The sequence below is a fragment of the Impatiens glandulifera genome, chromosome 1 (genome assembly GCF_907164915.1).
Source record: "Impatiens glandulifera chromosome 1, dImpGla2.1, whole genome shotgun sequence".
In the NCBI taxonomy this organism is placed as follows: domain Eukaryota; kingdom Viridiplantae; phylum Streptophyta; class Magnoliopsida; order Ericales; family Balsaminaceae; genus Impatiens; species Impatiens glandulifera.
The window spans coordinates 159,868,955-159,888,643 of record NC_061862.1 but is presented as its reverse complement, the minus strand read 5'-3'; the positions used below and the strand labels follow the sequence as shown (position 1 = coordinate 159,888,643).

At 33.2% G+C, this 19,689-nt stretch overlaps 4 protein-coding genes across 5 annotated transcripts; 1 reads left to right on the top strand and 3 right to left on the bottom strand.

The window, feature by feature from the left end:
• Positions 1 to 1,102: 1,102 nt before the first annotated feature.
• Positions 1,103 to 2,338, top strand: LOC124920472. The gene is made up of 2 exons (XM_047460968.1): positions 1,103 to 1,359; positions 2,063 to 2,338. The coding sequence occupies exons 1-2, from the start codon at positions 1,212 to 1,214 to the stop codon at positions 2,167 to 2,169; spliced, it is 255 nt and encodes an 84-aa protein (XP_047316924.1). The 5' UTR covers positions 1,103 to 1,211; the 3' UTR covers positions 2,170 to 2,338.
• Positions 2,339 to 2,425: 87 nt separating this feature from the next.
• Positions 2,426 to 4,737, bottom strand: LOC124920471 (magnesium transporter MRS2-1-like). Its single transcript, XM_047460967.1, has 5 exons — positions 3,769 to 4,737; positions 3,569 to 3,697; positions 3,143 to 3,478; positions 3,000 to 3,047; positions 2,426 to 2,831 (listed from the first exon to the last, which is right to left on the bottom strand). Exons 1-5 carry the CDS (start codon positions 4,354 to 4,356, stop codon positions 2,601 to 2,603), a joined length of 1,332 nt encoding a protein of 443 aa, XP_047316923.1. The 5' UTR covers positions 4,357 to 4,737; the 3' UTR covers positions 2,426 to 2,600.
• Positions 4,738 to 6,284: 1,547 nt separating this feature from the next.
• LOC124918672 (chaperone protein dnaJ 8, chloroplastic) lies at positions 6,285 to 7,542 on the bottom strand. Its single transcript, XM_047458707.1, has 3 exons — positions 7,192 to 7,542; positions 6,562 to 6,630; positions 6,285 to 6,484 (listed from the first exon to the last, which is right to left on the bottom strand). The coding sequence occupies exons 1-3, from the start codon at positions 7,420 to 7,422 to the stop codon at positions 6,305 to 6,307; spliced, it is 480 nt and encodes a 159-aa protein (XP_047314663.1). The 5' UTR covers positions 7,423 to 7,542; the 3' UTR covers positions 6,285 to 6,304.
• A 1,659-nt stretch (positions 7,543 to 9,201) lies between these two features.
• On the bottom strand, positions 9,202 to 13,788 carry LOC124920470 (probable protein phosphatase 2C 60). Of its 2 annotated transcripts, none has more exons than XM_047460966.1 (11): positions 13,559 to 13,788; positions 13,018 to 13,142; positions 12,703 to 12,766; positions 12,078 to 12,186; positions 11,366 to 11,519; positions 10,745 to 10,870; positions 10,459 to 10,582; positions 10,268 to 10,344; positions 10,072 to 10,124; positions 9,916 to 9,970; positions 9,202 to 9,653 (listed from the first exon to the last, which is right to left on the bottom strand). In XM_047460966.1, exons 2-11 carry the CDS (start codon positions 13,132 to 13,134, stop codon positions 9,471 to 9,473), a joined length of 1,062 nt encoding a protein of 353 aa, XP_047316922.1. In that variant the 5' UTR covers positions 13,135 to 13,142; positions 13,559 to 13,788; the 3' UTR covers positions 9,202 to 9,470. The 2 variants fall into 2 exon arrangements, with proteins under 2 accessions (XP_047316922.1, XP_047316921.1); XM_047460965.1 differs by lacking the exon at positions 13,559 to 13,788 and adding an exon at positions 13,348 to 13,504.
• Between the last annotated feature and the right edge of the window lie 5,901 nt (positions 13,789 to 19,689).

Genomic DNA, 19,689 nt, shown 5'->3' with positions numbered 1-19,689 from the left:
CCATTGGAATTCTAATTCAAATTCCAAATCTTTATATTAAAGTGTCTAACAAACATAAGAATTGGAATTGGACCCTCCAATTTCAATTCCAATGCCAATTCCAGGGTTATCAAACACACCTTTAAGATTTTCATTCCTCATTTTCATCTCTCATATTCTATCTTCATCTCTCATTTTCTCTCTTCATTATCTCAACGATAGAAGAGTTAATTACACATTGTTCTTCTTCATTTATATTATTGTCGATCATTGTTTCTCGATCTCCCGAATTTAAATTCGTTGTCTTCGATTACCGGCAAAACTTTCAATTTCCTTTTCATATTCTAATAAGTTTTATTTTCTTTAATCTTTTAGATTTTCTTTTTTTAAAATCTTTTATTAGATTGATTTTGATTGGGATGTCTGATAAAATTATATTTTCTTTCTATTTCATAATATTAAAATTATTTGATTACATAATTCTTTCTATTATATTATTTAATTCCTTTTTTTTATTTGTTAACTGTTTTATGTTTTATATTAAGGATGACACTAGGTACTCGTATGTTTGATACCGTGGATACTTAATAGTCGGATTCAGGTATTTTAAATCGGGATCGGGGTTGGGCATGAGGAGGAGAAAAGATACCCGATTTATTTCAGAAGAATAACAGTTAACAAATATAAAAAATTAGATCAAATAATTTAACAAAAAGAATTTTGTAATTAAATAATTGTTTGAAACGGAAAAAAAATTAATTACATCCGTAAACATTTTTATCGAAATCAATCTAATAAAAGATTTAAAACCTAATAGTAATAGTAATGAATTATATATCATTTAATTTTATTAAAATGATAAGAATAAATAGATTTTTTTTTTTTTTAGAGTTTGGTGTTTAATATATTTTAGTTTATTATTTTGAACATATTTTTACTTAAATCTATAAAAATTATCAAACAAATATATTAAAATAAATGATAATTTAAGTTATCAAAACATAAATTCCTTTATTAGAATAAAAGATAGATAGAGATTTATGTTTTAGTTTTAGATAAACTCTGGGACCTTATTTACACAATTACCGCCTGAACTTATTAATTTATTTTGCAGAGTTTCTGTATAACGAAATAGGGTTCATCCACAGAGGTTTAAGGCTTGAAACTGGAAATTAAAAGAGAGAGAGAGGCGAATTGGAAGATTAAGGTGTAAAGCAGGAAGGGAGGAAGAAATGGGAAGCGAAGCGAAGGCGAGTAATGGAGGAGGGTTTAGGTCAAAAATCGAACATGTTCTTTACAGCGGTGAGAAGAAGCACGTCTTTGCAGGGATCGTCATCGTTGGAGCCATCTTTTCTGTTCCATGGTTCTTTATGACCCGAGGTTTCGTTTTCTTAATTTATTTGCTTTCTTTTAGATCTGTCTTCAATTGAATTGAATTGAATTGAATAGAAAAAAAGGAGGTCTTTATGCAGCAAATTTGTGACTATTCTAATGTAGAACTTAGAAAAACTTGATTGGATTCAGTGATGTTTATTACAAATATTACTTGAGTGGGGAAGGTGAAGAAGAAGATAGTGTGCTTATGCTTGAACTTGATGAAATAGATCATCTTTTACTTATGGTGGTTAGGCTTAATCTGAAATACCCTTTAGATTTTGTTGAAGTTGAATGATGAATTTGTGGATTATAGATGCTTCCTGAATGAATAATTTGAGTAAAGACATTATTATGATTTTGATATCCACAAAAGTGGAAGTGGTCTGCTCCCTCCTACTCATCTCATCGGGGGCAAGCCGAGTATAGGTCGCGCGCTTAAGCGCCATTCATTTTCGGGACTAGTTCATTCTTTAGTGGGTTGCTACACACTCATTGGATTTCGACTTTCATGTTCCAACATAATCGATCAACACCCTTTAGCTCTTGGCCAGAATCAAACATAATCTACCAACACCCTTTAGCTCTTGGCTAGAATCAAACATAATTTAGTCTGCTTGTGTTCATTCAAATGGCTAATATGTGGAATCATTCTTCTTTGTGTCAAAAACTATATGATGATTAATTTAGCCCCAATCATTCTTTGCAGGAAATAATAAACATCAGTCTCATCAAGACTATATGGAAAAGGCCGATAAAGCAAGGAATGCAAGACTTAGATCTGCGCCAACACCACCATCATCATCAACCCAATGAATTCACCAAATATCTTTTCGGGTTTTTGTTAATCTGGTTCCTTTTTCTTTTGCACTCTAAGAAGGCCACAAACCCCCTCATTCAATTTCAGAAGAGGAATTGTTTTCTTTCATGTTTTCAAAGTTCAGAATGTTATAATAAAATGTCATACAACAGTTTGTTCACAAAATATTCATCCTTTTTTCTAACCCAATTTAAGATCTGCAATGTATTCAATTGTTTAATGAAACAAAATTGTGTTTATAACTTACAGATTGAATAAATTCCTAAATATATATTCTCAAAAAAAATAGATGAATTGTTTTTACTGAAATGAGTAAATGACTTTCAGAACATCACAAATGGTGGTGATCTTTATTATGCAGGGTAACAGTAACAATAAATTAATGAAAAAATGTCTTCATTCCTGTTGATCTATCCAGCCCGGACCTCTATAGTGGCATCAGCCGCTTATACTTGAAAAACCATAAGAACGAAGAGAAGATGATTCCTCCGATAACGCCCGTTAATGTTAGGACCCACTTAAATGCACCGGTATTTTCAAAAAATGGAATCTCGAAATTCATGCCAAATATTCCAGCCACAACCCCAAATATGGCTACAACGAAAGTTGCAGTTGAAAGAAGAAGCTCAAACTGGATAAGTTGGTTTCTGACATTATCCTACATACGAAGAAAAATGAGACAAAACATCAAAATTCCATTCTTATGTTGTCTACCATACCTAGTTTGGAAACTAAACTTAGTCATGAAATGAAATGGTTGTTTCTCATCTGGATCTAGATTCATAAAATGCAGATAAGTGATTCAAAGCCAGAAAGAAGTTCATACCAGCTGAATGTTGATAAAATCTTCAGTGTCGTCTATATACTCCTTCAACTGAAATAAAAGGAAGCAAAGCAAGGGATGAGTTGAGTTGAGTCGAGTCTACAACAATTTTGTTTACAAAATAGATAGATTGATAGAAAACTTACTGATGTCAACTTGTTGAGAGTATTGTCAATAACAACAAAGTAAGCCTCCAAAAGCATCTCTAGTTCCTCTATGCTCTCTGTAGAACTTTCAGAACTCCTAGAACTGTCATGTCGGCTCCTAGCCATACTCAAACTCTTCTCAAATTTCCTGCTCTCTGGAGGAGACGAAACAGGAGAAACCGGTGCAGAAACAGACAACAAACCTTCATTAGATTTGTATCCCATTATGGATTGGTCCCCACAGTATAACAATTCCATCCTGCTTTTCTTTTCAGTTAGATACATCTCAGCCATGTCACCATCGTCGTCCATTAGCTGTTCTATCTCATCCCTCACCTGCACAAACCAAATGAAAACATGAAAAAACTGAATCTTTCTCTCGCTGAAAGCACCTTGAATGAAAGAAAAAAGGAAAAAGATTCATACCTTCTGAACTCGTCTTGTCAAGGCAACTAATCTGCTTTTCAATCTTCGTACGCGTTCCAAGTTCAGCGTGCTGATCTTCGACGTTAGCTCATCTAGCAGAGGGTATGCTTCGATCTCAACTTCAGCAGCCTGAACTATTCGACAATTTAAAAACAGGGTCAAAAGTGTTGTTTCAGAATTTGTGTAAAATAAATACATACCTGAGAATCAAGAAATGTACAAGCAGACTCGAGAGCAACTTCAAGGGCACGAAACTCAAAAGGCAAGTAATCAGGCGATGTATTTGTAAATATATTATTACTACTACCTCTTCTTCTACTACTCATATCATTTCCTTCTGCCTCCCAAACCTCACCTGCTCCAGCAGCAGCTAGTTTTCTTTGAAGTTCAATTACATACTGCAATACATAGTTATCAAGAGAATTCAAAAGGAGGACCTCATCAGCTGTGATGATACATCGAATCTGCTCAAGGTTAACAACAATCGCCTTCTCCCTTCCCAGAATCGTGGATGGGTACACAAATAAAGGATCAAGCAATCGAAGGTCTCGAGCAGGAAGATCACACCTGCGCATCATGGAGAACTTATCTACTTCAATTACTTGAGAATTACCAGACGAATCAACACGAATCCATGATCGAAGACCTTGACCACGCTTTTTCAGACCCAGAACATCAACTGCTTGGAAAAGATGTCTCCCAGTTGCTACAGGTCGATATGATGTGTCTCTAAGATTTACTACAGATGCAGGTTTTGATGGCAGCAATCGTTCTTTAATATCAGCCATTTATAAGAGCTCCAGAGGCTGAATACAATGGGGGAAACGTATAATGAGAACTAAATTCACAACTTTCTGTCAATCCCACCACTGCATTACTCTGTTCATGCAAAGCAGACACGTATCTCGTTTGTAAATTGATTCCAATTGAAGAGGGTCAATCAAGAAAAGAACAAATTAGGGTTTTGGTCCACAGGCTTCAATGGTGGCGGACATCAAGAATTTGTTATTATCTTGTACGGAAACAAGGCAATCTTAATGGGAAAAGGTTGAGATGCAGATGAAGATCAAAGAAGAAGACAAGTGAATACCTGAAACAAAAGACAGAAACAGAGAGAAACAGCTCAGGTACTTGTTGGGCAAGGAATCTAGACACGAATAATCGGAAGCAGAATCCGATGAACTGAATGTGTTAACATCATTGTCGCTGCTGCTGCTGATTGCTGATTGCTGATGCCTTCAATTTTAATATATAAAAATACTAAAATTTCATTCTCACAACCATGCCTTGTGCCGTTTCTTCTTAAACGGTTTGTTATGATCCATTTATTTATTAAATAAATTTCAAATAGAAAAATAATTTATTCAACAAACATTATTATTATTTAAAAAAAATAAAATTATTAAATTTATAAAAGTTGAAAAGTTTTATTCTTTTTGGCCCATATAACTTTTTGTTGGAAAGGGTCACATTCAGATAGTATCTTACCCCGAGTAGGTTTTTATTTTATTTTTTTATTATATGTGTGCGCCAGAAAACATAGACCACTTCTGAGCCGACTCTGGCTCAACCGCACCACCCAGGGTGCGAGTCACCCGAGAAATAAGCTATTACAGCGAGCGGTTGGAGTAGTAGGGAGATGAAGAGTAAGGCAAAAGATAAAATAGAAGAAGGACAAACTCCTGGTGGAGCAGAGAAGACGGTTAAGATAACTAACTTGAAAAGCAAAAGATAAAATAGAAGAAAGTCCAAACTCCTGGTGGAACAGAGAAGACGGTTAAGATAACTAACTTGAAACATGGAGCTTGTTAGTTTAGTTTATGTGTGGCGAAAAGGAGCTCAAGTCATGGTGATCAATGGGAAGACACATTGTCCTCGAGCTCGGTTAAAAAAAAAATCTTTATTATAAGGTCCGTGCAACAAGAGCGTTATTTGGTAGTGGCGGGGTTGTTTCTTTTATAATTATTCAGATTTGAGTTGACGTTGTTGTTATTTGGTATGACATAATATTTAGTTAGATCGAATTTTTATAATTCGAATAATACTTTTAATGGTTGAAGAATCGTTTCTTATTCATACATTTTAATTATGTTGTGATAATTTTTTGAGTTTGGTCAGCAAACGAAGTGAAATAATTGAATGATTTTTTTTTTTTTTTTTTTTTTTAATAAGGAGTTACTGAATACATATTTCATATGGATGTTCTCTTCAAGTATTGGATGTGTTTTAATTATTTCAGTCATATATTGATTTGACCAAGGGCTTTCTTTACTACTTATATAATGATAATTTTAATTAACGCTCAAAATATTTGGTATTATTAGATATATTTTTGAATAACGTTTTATTATTGAAAAACTCAAATTAGTACTCTCAACAAACGGTAAGATCGTTGAATATTTTCATTTAAAATTTTATTTTTATATTATTCATATTAAATTTAATATCTAAATCAATACTTGTTTATTTATTTTAATTTTATAAATGTTATTTTGTATTATTATTTATTATTTATTTTTAATATAAGTTTTATTTAAATTTAATTAAATATTTTTTTATAAAAATACCACCACGCTGCTTCAACTCAAACAGAAACAGCCAAATAAAACTATGTACAAGCATAATAAATCAACTGACATTTTTTTTTTGATTCCGGATTAGAAAAAGGAAAAAATAATACAATTAGTACCATTTACATACATTTATTTACATAAATAAATAAAAAAAAGTTAAAATTTAGATATATGGATTAATATGAGAAGAATAGTCTCTAATTCCAGCTCCTTCCCAACCCATCCACTCTTCCCACATGTCCCAATCAGGATCGTCCATTCCTCTAAAGGTTCCCGCATCATCGTACGCCTCACCTTCTTCCATCTCCACTTTTGTCTCTCCCCGTATATTGCTCATCGCCATCTGTAAATAATTCAATTTAATTACATTCATAAATAAATAAATATTATAAATTATTAAATAATATTTAAAAACCATACATCATATGCCTCGTTAATTTGGTGAAATTGGATCATACAATTGCTTCCTTTGCAAACGTCAGGATGATACTGCATACATTTCAAAATATAACCGTCAATTTTTTTATGGTCCCACTTAATCATATAAAACTATCCAAATAAATGGAATTTCAAATTTCATAAAAAAAAAATAATAATAATAAGAAATGTATTTATTTGTTCTTTCTTTAATAGTTTATATTGGGTTGGTCCGTTGGTCACGGTTTTAGTGACAAAAAGGTTTAACTTTAATCAAACTAATGTAAATAATATACTTAATATAGACTAGATAAAATATTAATTAAATTTTTTATTTAAAAAATAATAATTTCCAATCTTCTCAGCCCACTGATTTGTTAAGATCATTTGTTAGTAGAATGCACTCAAAAACTGCAAATTTTATACATTTTTTTTTACTTTATTAATTAATATAATTGTTATATTTATAATTAATTAAATTGAATACATGACTTTGTGACATTAATTTGTAAACAACTATATGTTACTTTCACTGAATAAGTCTTTATGTATTATTTAAACTATTTATTATTTTTAATATACATGATCTTTTTTTAAAAAAATGAAATGAAAAGGGAGATTGAGGAAGAGAACCTTGAGAGCTAGGCGCCTGAAAGCGGTTTTGACTTCGGATTCAGAAGCATCTGGATGAATCTTGAGAGTCTTGTAAGGATCTGTCATTGAAGATCTTGAGACGACCACGCAAAATAAACTCTTCTTCTTCTTATTCTTTATCGTCCTCGTCGTCGTAGACCTAATAAATCCGTTCGATTGAATCCACGAAGTTGAAGATGTTCCTGTAATAGCGAAAGCAGCGGCAGCCATTTTCAACAGTTTCAAAAGTAAATCTGGATTTCCTGCCTTTCTTTCTTTTTCTAGGGCTTATTATAAAGAGAGACGAAAGAGAAATCAAGAAGAGAGATGATGATAATGTGAATGGAAAGAAAAACCACTTCTCCAATACCACGCGCAGGGAAACGGTTTTTTATTTTATTTTATTATATTCTATTATATTCTTTCCTATATATATTTTATTATTTTCTTATGGTTATACGAAGAAGAAGAAGAACCGGTCCTTCTATCTGTTCATACTTTGTAACAAGAATATATTTGTTTATATCATGGTTATAAAATTAATAAATAAATATAAGTTTTTGTCAGAATCAAATTTGGATTGGGCTTTAAGCCACACGAACTATGGTTAGGTCATATTTTAACATAATGTAAGACTTTATTCTATTTATTTTAAAATAACAAAATAATTTAATATGGAAACTAAAGTTTTGAGATTAATTTCTACATGAGTATTGAAGATAAAATATATTAATTATTAATTAAAATCCCTTAAATTGAATTAGGAAGTCTTAGGTTAAAGATGGATAAAATGTATCAATTTTTATTTAAAAACGTTTTAAATTAAATAATAGACGATAAAAAAGTGTAAAAATAATTAAATATTTTGTTATTTTTTAATAATAATAATAATAATAATAGTTGAAGGGACTGAGATGTTATCTAAAAGTGGGAATATGAACGTGAGTCTTGTGCTAGTTATTTTTAATTATATATATATATAAATAATAATAATAATAATAATAATAGAGAGTGAGAAATGATACAATACAACTACTATTAGGGTCATTGTCTCTTGTGGTGCTGGTGAGTCGTACCATCGTGGAAAGACAAGTCTCGACCGAATTTATTATGAATGGAATATACTCTTTTTTTTTTTCAAATTCAATTTAAATCATTTTCAAAAAAACAGAAAACCATTCAAAGTCTCCTCTATTAAAAATTTAAAATTATATATAAAGAGGACAAGTAAATGGGCTACCATAATATTTTTTTATTCAAAAGAGAAATTCAAGCTTTATAATATTTCAATTAATTTTATAATATATAAAGTTTGTTGTACTAGAAAAAATAAATAAATAATATAATACAACTTTATATATATATATATATATATAAAAAAGATAGTTGAGCATAAAACTTAGCACTATATATATTAAACTATATAAAAGTTGAATTTAAATAATAATTATTATTTATATAAAAATCAAATTATTTGATAACAATATAATCAACTAAACTAAAAGTTGCCAAACTCTTATTTTCAATTAGTTAATTGATATATATTACAAAATTTGAGATCATAAATAAACAATTTTAAACCGATTAAAAACCTACATGTATAATATATAACATAAAAATCTTATAAAATAATACCCTTTTAACTCATATTTATAATGTCAAACTAACTAATATGTATATTTCATAATTGTTATTGGTAATTTTTAATATAAATAAAATATTATTAATGATCAAGATAAAAACTTTGAATATTTTTATATTCTTGATACATTTTAATATAAACAACAAAAATATTTGTAACGTCAAACACAGGAAGGCAAGACACCTGGAACCAGGCAGCAAATCTTAAGGTTTGAACTTTCTTAATAAATGTTATACCAATTAGACTATCAAAATAAACGGTTATTTTTCCCGCCTAGGGCACCTCAAACTTCGGGGCCAGCCACAATGAAGTAAACCACCAAAGCACAAACCAAGCAATTAGAAGAAGAGATGGACAAAGCACCATGACACTAACAAATATGGTATTAGAAAGCACTAGTTATTAAGCAGATTCATAGTTTTGCAAAGTCAAAAGGGTTATAGATTCTGATACATGTATATATCTTCTTCATGCATCTATGCCATAAGTCATTAAAAAAAAGGTACACATATATCAACATCAAATTTTTAAACCAGTTTGCGCAACCAACCAACTAACCAAACTTAACTTCGAATGAATGCTTTTTTTAATTAGAGACCGCTCGCTCGACCTCAGTTCACTCTCTGCATATCTTTTTTCAATTGGCATCATTTGTTTCAAGAGGGATGGAAGATGGGCGCACATATTTAGGAGAAGAAGGATTACATGGTTTCTTTAGCTGCACTATGATCAAAGTCATGTTATCGCACCCCTCCCCACCAGCTTTCGGGGCAAGGCATTTGTCCATAACTCTCTCACAAATATTCGACAGCTTACTTTCCTGCACAATTGTTACTCTCATTCACTATTACCACAATAACAACCAAATTTGCATCTTTACTATCTTAGGGCTTGCTTCTTCGTTTATAGGTTATTTTATAATAACCTTGCTTGGTTTGGATTATTGAAAAGGGGTAAGTAGACATTAGAGTATAAATATATAGTGTAAGTTTTATTTTCTTTTTAAGTAGAGGGTATTTTAATATTTCATTGATGGGGGTTGTATGATTGGATGGTGATCTCAAATAATGGACATGGCTTACAGTTTTCAGTTCTTCCCTCACAAAGTTGACAAATTGCTGGCTTGTCATACAATCCCTGTGTTAAGTAGCACAACAAAAACACCCATCAGCTTTCATTTTATTTTTAGAGTTATTGAGCCAAACACAACCAGTGAGGAAACGGATGAGAGAACAGACCATATCCCATCACATGCTATGGCAAGAAACTCGTCATCTTCAAGAAGTTCAATCTAGGACAACACAATTATGGTTAAAATTACAAGATTATGAACTTTATACACCAAAATGAATGCACAGAATAAAAAATTATTCTACCAACTGCATATGTCCTATTTGAAGTGGGAAATTGTACATATTATTGGAATTTACCTACCGTATTTATATCAGGTTCGGCACTCAAAATTTGTTGTTCAGCGGGAAGCGACTTGTCCTTCTTTAACTCCATGTCCCCTTAAAAAAAAGTTTTAAAGAAAAGAGGTTAACAACAGGCAAATCAAGATGCAAGAACAGGCGCTTGCTTACATAGTTCCACTCAATCAAGCGATATGGCAGAGTATCAAATACCAATTGCTCTTGACAAGTTTAGACTTCCATTGACCCGACCAAATTGGACGAAACCCCCTGCTTTCATGATCCTCGCCTTCTCAATCTCAAGTTCAGGTTTGTGATCCAGAGACATATTAACTGCCTGCAATGTAGAAATGTAAGGGAAGCTGTAGTGTCAAACCAAGGGGATACATTCTACATTTTCAAACATAGTTTTCTAATCAGAGGATGGATGGTCCATGACGTTAATGCTTTATCATATGAATTTAAACAAAAATATATATGTCCCTTATAAACATCATACCTGACCGTTTCGAGAAATCACACAGCGGGAATCACCAGCATTTGCAACAACTAGTTGGTTGTCTCTGATCATTGCTACGCAAGCCGTGCTTCCAGATGTTGGGCCATCGTAGTTGGAGTGGGGTCCCTAATTCAAGAACAATAGTTCAGAGACTTCACAGGCACATTCTAGTGATCAACTGGAATGAGAATAAATGGAAGTGATAAAAAAAATACCATATTTTCAGGGGAAACTTTGGGCCAAATCACAAAAGAGAGTTTTTCAGATCACCTTTAGTGATTAAGAACCCAAAGGATGAACATGAAAAATTAATCAGTTAAGTAATAAGAGATATGAGAAGCTCAGTATCAAATTTAGGTTATGTAATGCTCAGAAAAGTTAATCCCATTTTCCCATATTTTGCTGACAGATGAAAGAAATCCTCATATTCATTAAAAGGAAAAAATCAACAAAAAACTATCTAATAGTAATCCTTTGGTAGCACACAAACTCAGCCCAAAGGATATTTATAACTGATATTTGCTTCACAAATACGTATTTAAAAGAGTAACCAGGTCACATTAATTATATTATACTGTTGTATGGGTAGATAAGTTTAGACTGATTGTATATAGTATGTACCTCCTCAGATGTCCAATCATCGGAGAGGTTATTAGCTTCCCCACCCTTAGGTGACCAAATTAAACCTTCTATCATGCTGCTAAATTGATCCTTCTTGTCTCCCAAGATGGCAAGTTCTCTCCAGCCTCTTTGTCCACACATCATCTCATCCATTCTGCATCGAAATTAAAAATAAAAGTATAATTAAATAACTGACATTGTCCTAGCCAATATCATAAAACTATGAGATAATCATTTCTTTCTCTTTTTCATAATGAAGAAGTTTCATTCTCCATTAACCATATTGTAACATCTCAATAAAGTCTTAAACGACACTCATGTTATTACTATTTCATGGACCATTTAAAAAAAAATAAAAAATAAAAAAAGATCTCAATAAAGTATACAACGGTTTCAGCATCCTACACTGACATCGATCATGACATCTAATACTTCAAGAAGGAATATGTAAAAACAAATCTAGAAGATGGAATTATAAAATGGAGAACTTTGGAGAACATTCAAGCCAGTGCAGGTGTTGAATAGTAATATTCTGACTCATAAATTAAGTCCTTCCAACCATCTGTGATAAGATAAGGTTTTGAAATGGTCCTCCCAATTAAAACATCATGCAATTACAAGAAGAAGAAAAAAACTCTCTCACAGCTGACTAAGTACGTAAAGCACTATATAAATCTAAGAAGTATTAAACAAATGGATGAAGCAAGTTAACCTGAAAAAAGCTTTGTGAAGGGAAGTACCCAAATCACCAGCTGAATAGGCTTCATTCTTTAGCACTTGATGATGAAGATACTTGGCACAAAATCTTGAGACTGCTTTACCTGAAAGAACAAAGATCTCATTGAGGACAAGCAAAGTTGTTGTACCCTCAGAGAAAATCTAAACATAAAACCAGAAGAATACTTCAGGAATCTGAATAAACTCAAGGTAAACTAAGAAAATGATTTGGAAGTCGGGTCTTAGCTATGGGAGTAATGCAGCATTCTAAAGTTATCCTTAAGTCAATAAACCTTCTTAAATATCACTGTCGTCCTCTTACACACAAATGATGGCTCTCACTCTCTGCATATCTAGTGCATGTTGTAGAAACAACATAACATACCAGGGTCTTTTAACACCACAAGACATATAATACATGATTTACACCCATCCCCCCAATACAAATGAATAGTGATGACTGCAAAATGGAAGTTCGGAAACAATACAAGGACAAAGAGTTGTGAACAGGGAGAATTATCCAGAACAGAAGAATATATAATAGGATAAGAATAAAGATCACAGACTGCAACAGATACATACACACAAAAACAGGGAACGCAAATAATCAGACTTCTCACCTCCGTGGCCATCATAAACGCCAAAGAAAGAAGTGGACCCATCCAATTCCAGGTATGCTGCATGCTACATATAACAAGAATACTTCCTATAAGTAAGCACATCAACAAAAATAGGGTAATACCCACTCAAAATCCAAAAGTAAAGCAACTCCTTTTATTGCAAAGCATTTTCCAGCTCATGAAGAACAATCTGAAGTATCAGTCACAACAAAATTATTATTTTTCTTAGCTAACACCCAAAACACGGTAAGAATAACTACTGATGAATATATCCCATCTTTAAACAAATAGAAATGATTGATTTAGATAGCTTACAGCATCCTCCATTGTTGATCTCCATCCTTGCATAGAAGACAAGCCATATTTAAGTTTCTCATTCTCACCATCTTCAGAGTACTTATCAGTTTTGGGAGAGCTCAGATACAGCCCCATATCTATACCTAGAATCAGAATTCAGAACTGTCAACCAAATCAAAAGCAGCCAATTATCAAAAAGTTCTTTATGCTTGTGGATTATGTGAGAATATACCAATATTATTATGGACCCATAATACAACAGATCAAAGAAAACACAAATTATTTATGATTATTTACTAATGAAATTCATTTCTATCCACAACCCTGATCGGGGAATGGAACAGTTACCAGGAAAAGAAGATACCCTTCTCCTTTTTTTTTCCTTTTGATCAATCAAGTGCTGGATCTAATCGATGAAAAGAAAAACTACCCAAAAGTTACATAATCAAAAAGAAAGAGAGACTTGTTTCAATTGTGGAAATCACAAAGAGTTATGCAGTGTGGGAGGGAGAGAGGGGGGCCTGTGGAAGTGAAAGTGGCAGTTGGGAAGAGAAGATACCTTCTTTCCTAGGAGAGTAGTAGATGGATGAAATTCACTTCAGATCTCAAAATCTCAAAATCTGAAATGATGATTCTTATTATTATTATTATTTCAGAGGAATTTCGGTCAGCGGATGAATGAATTGATCGATCGGTACACAATTCGTGGCCCTAAATTAAAGCCCTGCTTCACTGACAAACCATTTTAGGTCAGTCTCATCTCCCCCGTTCATGTAGATTAGATCTCCTTTTTTTGGTAATAGTAATAATGTACTTTTCAAAAAATTTATTTAATTATAATAATGCCCCTTTTTTCTAAGATCTATAGGCCTAGTTTGATTTTAGACTTTTGTTTTTATTTTAATAAACCTTATTTACATAATTTTGTCTAGTATAGTTTATGAAAATTTTACTTATTTGATGAAAATATGTTGAGTATTTTTTTTATTTTTATGTTTTGTGATTTTTTTTCTCATTTCATACATTGTTGGTTGTGTATACTATTTTCAAAATATATATATTTAATGTTTTTTAAGTATATTTTATTGTCCTAATTCATAAATTTATTGATTAAGGAAAATATAATGATGGTCTAATGAATGAAGAGAAAAATATATTATTATTTTTGGGTCAACCAAAATATATCTTAGTTTGAAAGTATTCAAGAATATTTTTAAGGATAAAATTTAGTTCCTTTTTAATAGAAGGAAAAAAAAATTGTTTATTTAAAAAGGGATGATGAACAATAATTTTGAGAAAGTTGAATATTTTAAAATAAAATTAAAATAATATTAGTATATAGTGATAAAATAAATAATATTTTAATTAATAAATTGTACAATCTAATTTATTAGAGGGGATAAAACCAATATTTTTTGAATTAAATTAGTTAAATAACTCGTATTGTATTATCCTTAATCATGGCTTTAAAATATAATAAGTTAAGTTAAATTTAGAAATGATAAATATAAATATTATTATTATTTTTTTAAAATTAACATTCAATTTAAAATATTATCAATAAAAATAATAAAACAGTACTGACTTAAAAAGTTTGTTCACACTATTTTGGTTTACTAAACCCATATTTGAGAATATCAGGTGGATATGCATGAAAAGTTAGTACTAAACATAGAAAAATAAATATATTAGAAAAAAAAGCAGGCCAGAACACTATCTCATTTATTTTATTTAAAATGTTCATTGCTGAGAGAGACTGAAAATTAAAAAAAAAAAAGAGAAAAGTACAAAAAGTTAAGTAAAAAGTTAGGCCTATTATTATAAAAATATTTGTTCTATTTTCTTTAGAGTTGGTTTGATTTTTTTTTTATCTATATCCAATATATATTTTTTATATTTATTAATTAAAATATTTTAAATTTATTTTTAAATTTAAAATATAAATATATTATATATTTAACTCATTAAAAAATAAATAACTTATTTTTAATTAAATAATATTTTTTTTAACTTAGTAAAAATCTTCAAATATCTAACGAACATCAAACCAGTTCAGATCTTCTGCTACCGATTGCCGTGTTCCCCTGTGGCGCACCAATCAGATTGCAGCATTATTAATTTAATAATAAATCAATCTGGGCAGGAGACGGAGGGAGGGAGAATCCGGAATCCGGGTTTAGGCCCGGGTTCACACCAGACGCCGTTAACGGAATCGCCCGTTAACGCCAGGAAATAATATAATATTCAGATAATACCCAGATAAGATATCTTCGCTCTGATCTACACGCCCATTGAAATGACCCTCATGTAAACCCCCCATACCCACCCATGAGAAGACCGTCTGCCGTTCATGAAAATACACTTACACGTCCATGTAATGACCGAATTGACATGCATATTATATTTACGTTTATTAAATATTAATTTAATTTATTAAATAACACAGGCAGCGATATAATATTCGCTTCAAGTAATTCAATCTTTTATTTTCTTGGATTTTTTATTTACTTTTTTTATTTAATTTTTTTTTGCCTCGAGACTCGCTGGAGCGAAGATATATTTGCTTCAATTAATTTTAATAAAAACCCCATGTAAATCCCCCCTACCCACACATGTAAAGACCGCTTGACTACCATGTAAAGACACTTACCCGTTTATGTGAACACCAAAATGACATGGATTTTATATTTCCGTTTATTAAATATGAATTCAATTAATTGAGGATGACATGCAGAAACCGAACAAATCTTCGCCTCAATTACCGGATTTTTTTTTTTTTTGTATTTAATTTTTTTTTGCCGGAGACATTCATGAGCGAAGATATATTTGCTTGAATTAATTCTAATAAAAACATCATGTAAAACCCCCATACCCACCCGTGAGAAGACCGCTTGCCTACCATGTAAACACATTTACCCGTCTATGTAAAGACCAAACTGACATGGAATTTATATTTCCATGTATTAAATATTAATTCAATTAATTGAAGATGACATGCAGCAACCGAACAAATCTTCGCCTCAATTACCAGGCTATTTTTTATTTTTTATTTTTTTCCGTTTATTAATAAATGTTAATGTAATTAAATTAAATTGACAATCAGTAAACGACCAAATATTCGCTTGAATTTTGTTTTTCGAGTAGATGATTGAAAGCGAAGATTTCTTATTTTCAAATAATTTTATCCTCACGTTCATGTAAAACCACCTCCCCTCCAATGAGAAGCCAACTTGCCTGTAATGTAAATTCACTTACCCGTGCATTTACATTCCGCGAATAAATCTTCGCTTCGATGAATAGTTTTTACTTTGCATTTATTTTTATTATTTTTTTAAGAAGTTACGATATCGAACGAATATTTATTCGCTTCCATGACTAGTTGATATAATTTCAATTTCCCGCTACAAGCCGACTCTCCCTCAATTTCATTTTCATAAGCAACTGTTCATATTCTTCTCTCTCTATCTCCCGGCGATAATCCAAACACTGAACGTCGAACCCTAGATATTTCGTTTATACTACAAGGATATCTTCTGAACATGTCGGGTAACCAAGGCAAGAACATGGAAGTGGATCATCCCATCGACTCCCGAGAGGTCGTCTTGCAAGTTTGTAGGAGCATAAACGAAAACGAAACTGCACCCACTCCGGCATCCAACGTCAATCCCAGCACTAAACCAGAGAGGTATGTTGATCTTATTGTGTTTATACTAATTTTACACATGTTTATTCAATTTATTTCGTATAATACTGATTTATGCTATCCCACCAAAATTAATGACTTGTAGGACCTATGAAAGGAAGAGGAAGAGAAATCCGAAGACGAATACTAAGTCTTCATCGACTGCTGAATCAGTTTCCACAGTTGCTGTCGAAGCTACTGATGTTGCTGCAGGTACTGATGATATTTTACCACCACCTTTTCCCCCTAAAAAAAAACCAAATGTTATTCCTACCTCCAATCCAACAGTCGATGAAGAGTTACCAGAACCACCCCCAGAAACCACTAATATTTCTCCGTCTACTACCCCATTCGATGAAGAGTTTCCCCCCTCTCCCCAAAAAACCAAAACCCGCCAGAAACGTAAAGTGACATTTCTAACCAGATCATCACCTCATGGCCTCGCTCAACTCATTCCTCAATTGAGCGTAGAACAGAGGGAAGCCGTTAAGGAAATCGGGTTTGGTTCTCTTCTTACAATGGGCGTCTCCAAGTGCCTTGCTCATTTTTCCAAACATGTAATCCAATCTTTTGACCCGGATAAGAGTTCTCTGGTATTGGCCAACGGTGATGAGATCCGTATCGATGAAGATCTCGTACAGCTCGTGATGAACCTCCCTAGAGGCTCAATGAACGTAGTCGAGTCCGTTGGGTTGGACAAGACTAAGGACCCTGCTTATTTTAATTTCTTGAGGGATTGGAAGACCAGATGGACCGGGGAAGACTCCAAAGCTCCCGAAACACTTTCTATGATCCCCAAGATATTAAGTAACACAAGTGCAGACAACGATTTCAAAATAGACTTCGTTGTCTTTGTTGTCTCTAGTTTTTTATGTCCTGTTCAAAATTCACGAGCCAGGTAAACATGTATTCAAACCTCTTATATATCTAATTGTATTTTTGAATACTGACAAATGTATTTTTTTCATTTCAGGTTCAAAATTCTCAAATCCTTAATGGAGGTTGATAACATAAAGGAACTGAACTGGTGCCACTTTACACTACAACGATTGGTTGACAGTGTAAGAAGTTGGAAAGAAAAAGCAAGTAAAAATAAAAATCCATATTTCGATGGACCTATAACCCTTTTATCGGTAAGTATTGTTGCCTCTCTTATATATGATTTATAGATATGTAATATTTTCTAACATGTCTCCCACTCCTTTACTCCAGATTTGCTACCTAGATGGTGTTTTTGTGGAAGGTGAACGTATCCCCTACGAAAGAAAATTTCCAATCATCTCCTGTTGGGATGACGTCAGCGTGTTGGAGTTTACCAACTTAGAAGGTCGTGCCGGTGGTTTTGGGCTTGGCAGGGCAAGGGCGCGCCTAGCTGTTAGACAACCCGAGAATCCAGTTGACTCGGTTGAAGTAAAAGAAGACGATAATGAGGTATGTGGAAACAATAAATTGACTCCCATTGTTCTTTATTATCCTGTTTTCAAGATTAATGAAGTATGTTTTTCATAATGTACAGTTGTTGACATCCAAAATCCTGCAAACTTTTAAAGATACAGCCCAACAGCTGAATTACCTATCAGGGGAGTTGGAGAAACGCAACATCGATCCGAAGCCCTTTTTTGAGGCCGGTTTCCTGAACCTCAGAGAGTCTGAAGGCTTCATGAAACACTTGAAGGTGGTGATCGATGGTCCGGTTCATGTAGGTGTGGAAGATCCTACAAGGGATGCACTTGGGGACACTTTACAGTGTGCGGGCTTGAAAGTCAATAGTCCCCGGGTTGATTACACATGTCGGACTGCAGTGGATGACCATGCAGTGGATGACCATGCAGACCATCAACCAGCACTGGCTGAACTGAATGATTTTGAGGATTCAGTGATGTCAAATCAAGAAAATCCATCCGATCACGAAGAACAGAATGATCTCGATGTTGCCGTTGTGCACAATGATGCTCCGTCACCACCTCTTCAACCGCAATCTGTTGAGGATGTACGTGAGGACATTTTAGATGAATCAGTCCTTGTTGAACCGGAAGATGTAGAGGCTGTATTTCATCACAGTCAAGCCAAGTCACCCCCTCCTCAGCAGGACGAACATGAGGATTCATTTCTGCCCAACAAAGATGACTCACCCATTGTTGAACCAACTGATCATGAGGGTGAATGCAAGGAACCGGATGGGGCACACAAAGTGCAGACAACCACTGTTGAAGACGATGATCAGGTTGAAGTGAAGGAACAGGTTGATGAACCAAAATCTCCGCCTGAAAATCCAAATGATCAGGGGGCAGGGAAGGAAAATGTTGAGGAACCCCTAGCTCAGTCTGTTGCACCAAGTGATCATGGTGAAGGCGAGCAACAGGTTGAGGTACCCAAATCTCATCATTTTGAACAAAATGATCATGGTGCAGGGAAGGAAAATGTTGAGGAACCCCAAGGTCAGTCTGTTGCACCAACTGATCATGGTGATGGCCAGCAACAGGTTGAGGCTTCTAAGGCCGTTGAATCTTCTGAAGATGAAGATGAAGGTGATGGGGGGGGGACGCATCAACATTAAAGAATATCCTAAGAGGAAGATCTCAAAAATTCCTGTGCACCTTCGATCCCCCTACATGCAACAGGTTGCTGATATGTTGGACCACAAAATAACCAACAAGGAGCAGAGATTAGCCGATTTTGTGTTTGATGAAGACCTGCCTCCAACGTAAGTTAGTTCTCATTTTTTTATAATTTTTAAAAATGAAATTATTTAGTTATGGTCTTCTAAATGAATGTATTTTTCAGTGACGTTCTGTACGAAGGTGCACCTGGTAATATTACCCGTCAATTACTTCGTTCAATGCAAATGGGTCGCGAAATTTCGAGCGAAGTGATTGACGCTTGGTCCATAATTGTGCACTTCAAATGCCGTAGGTTGCCAAGGCATGAACCAAGAATAATTTGTTTCTCATCATGTTCACATGTAAGTGCATGAACTGCTTTTTTTTTGCTATGTATCCTTCAATGTT

Bases quoted from the DNA above. Each gene is read 5' to 3' on its own strand.
- LOC124920472 (XM_047460968.1), top strand. From the start codon at position 1,212: ATGGGAAGCGAAGCGAAGGCGAGTAATGGAGGAGGGTTTAGGTCAAAA. The intron at 1,360-2,062 runs GTTTCGTTTTCT...CATTCTTTGCAG, and splicing joins ATGGTTCTTTATGACCCGAG to GAAATAATAAACATCAGTCT.
- LOC124918672 (XM_047458707.1), bottom strand. From the start codon at position 7,422: ATGGCTGCCGCTGCTTTCGCTATTACAGGAACATCTTCAACTTCGTGG. The intron at 6,631-7,191 runs GTTCTCTTCCTC...AAATGTATGCAG, and splicing joins TCAGGCGCCTAGCTCTCAAG to TATCATCCTGACGTTTGCAA. The intron at 6,485-6,561 runs GTATGGTTTTTA...AATTATTTACAG, and splicing joins AAATTAACGAGGCATATGAT to ATGGCGATGAGCAATATACG.
- LOC124920471 (XM_047460967.1), bottom strand. From the start codon at position 4,356: ATGGCTGATATTAAAGAACGATTGCTGCCATCAAAACCTGCATCTGTA. The intron at 3,698-3,768 runs GTATGTATTTAT...CGAATAGTTCAG, and splicing joins GTACATTTCTTGATTCTCAG to GCTGCTGAAGTTGAGATCGA. The intron at 2,832-2,999 runs GTATGAACTTCT...CTTCGTATGTAG, and splicing joins ATTTTATCAACATTCAGCTG to GATAATGTCAGAAACCAACT.
- LOC124920470 (XM_047460966.1), bottom strand. From the start codon at position 13,134: ATGGGGCTGTATCTGAGCTCTCCCAAAACTGATAAGTACTCTGAAGAT. The intron at 12,767-13,017 runs GTAAGCTATCTA...TGTTATATGTAG, and splicing joins GATCAACAATGGAGGATGCT to CATGCAGCATACCTGGAATT. The intron at 10,125-10,267 runs GTAGGTAAATTC...GTGTTGTCCTAG, and splicing joins CCGAACCTGATATAAATACG to ATTGAACTTCTTGAAGATGA.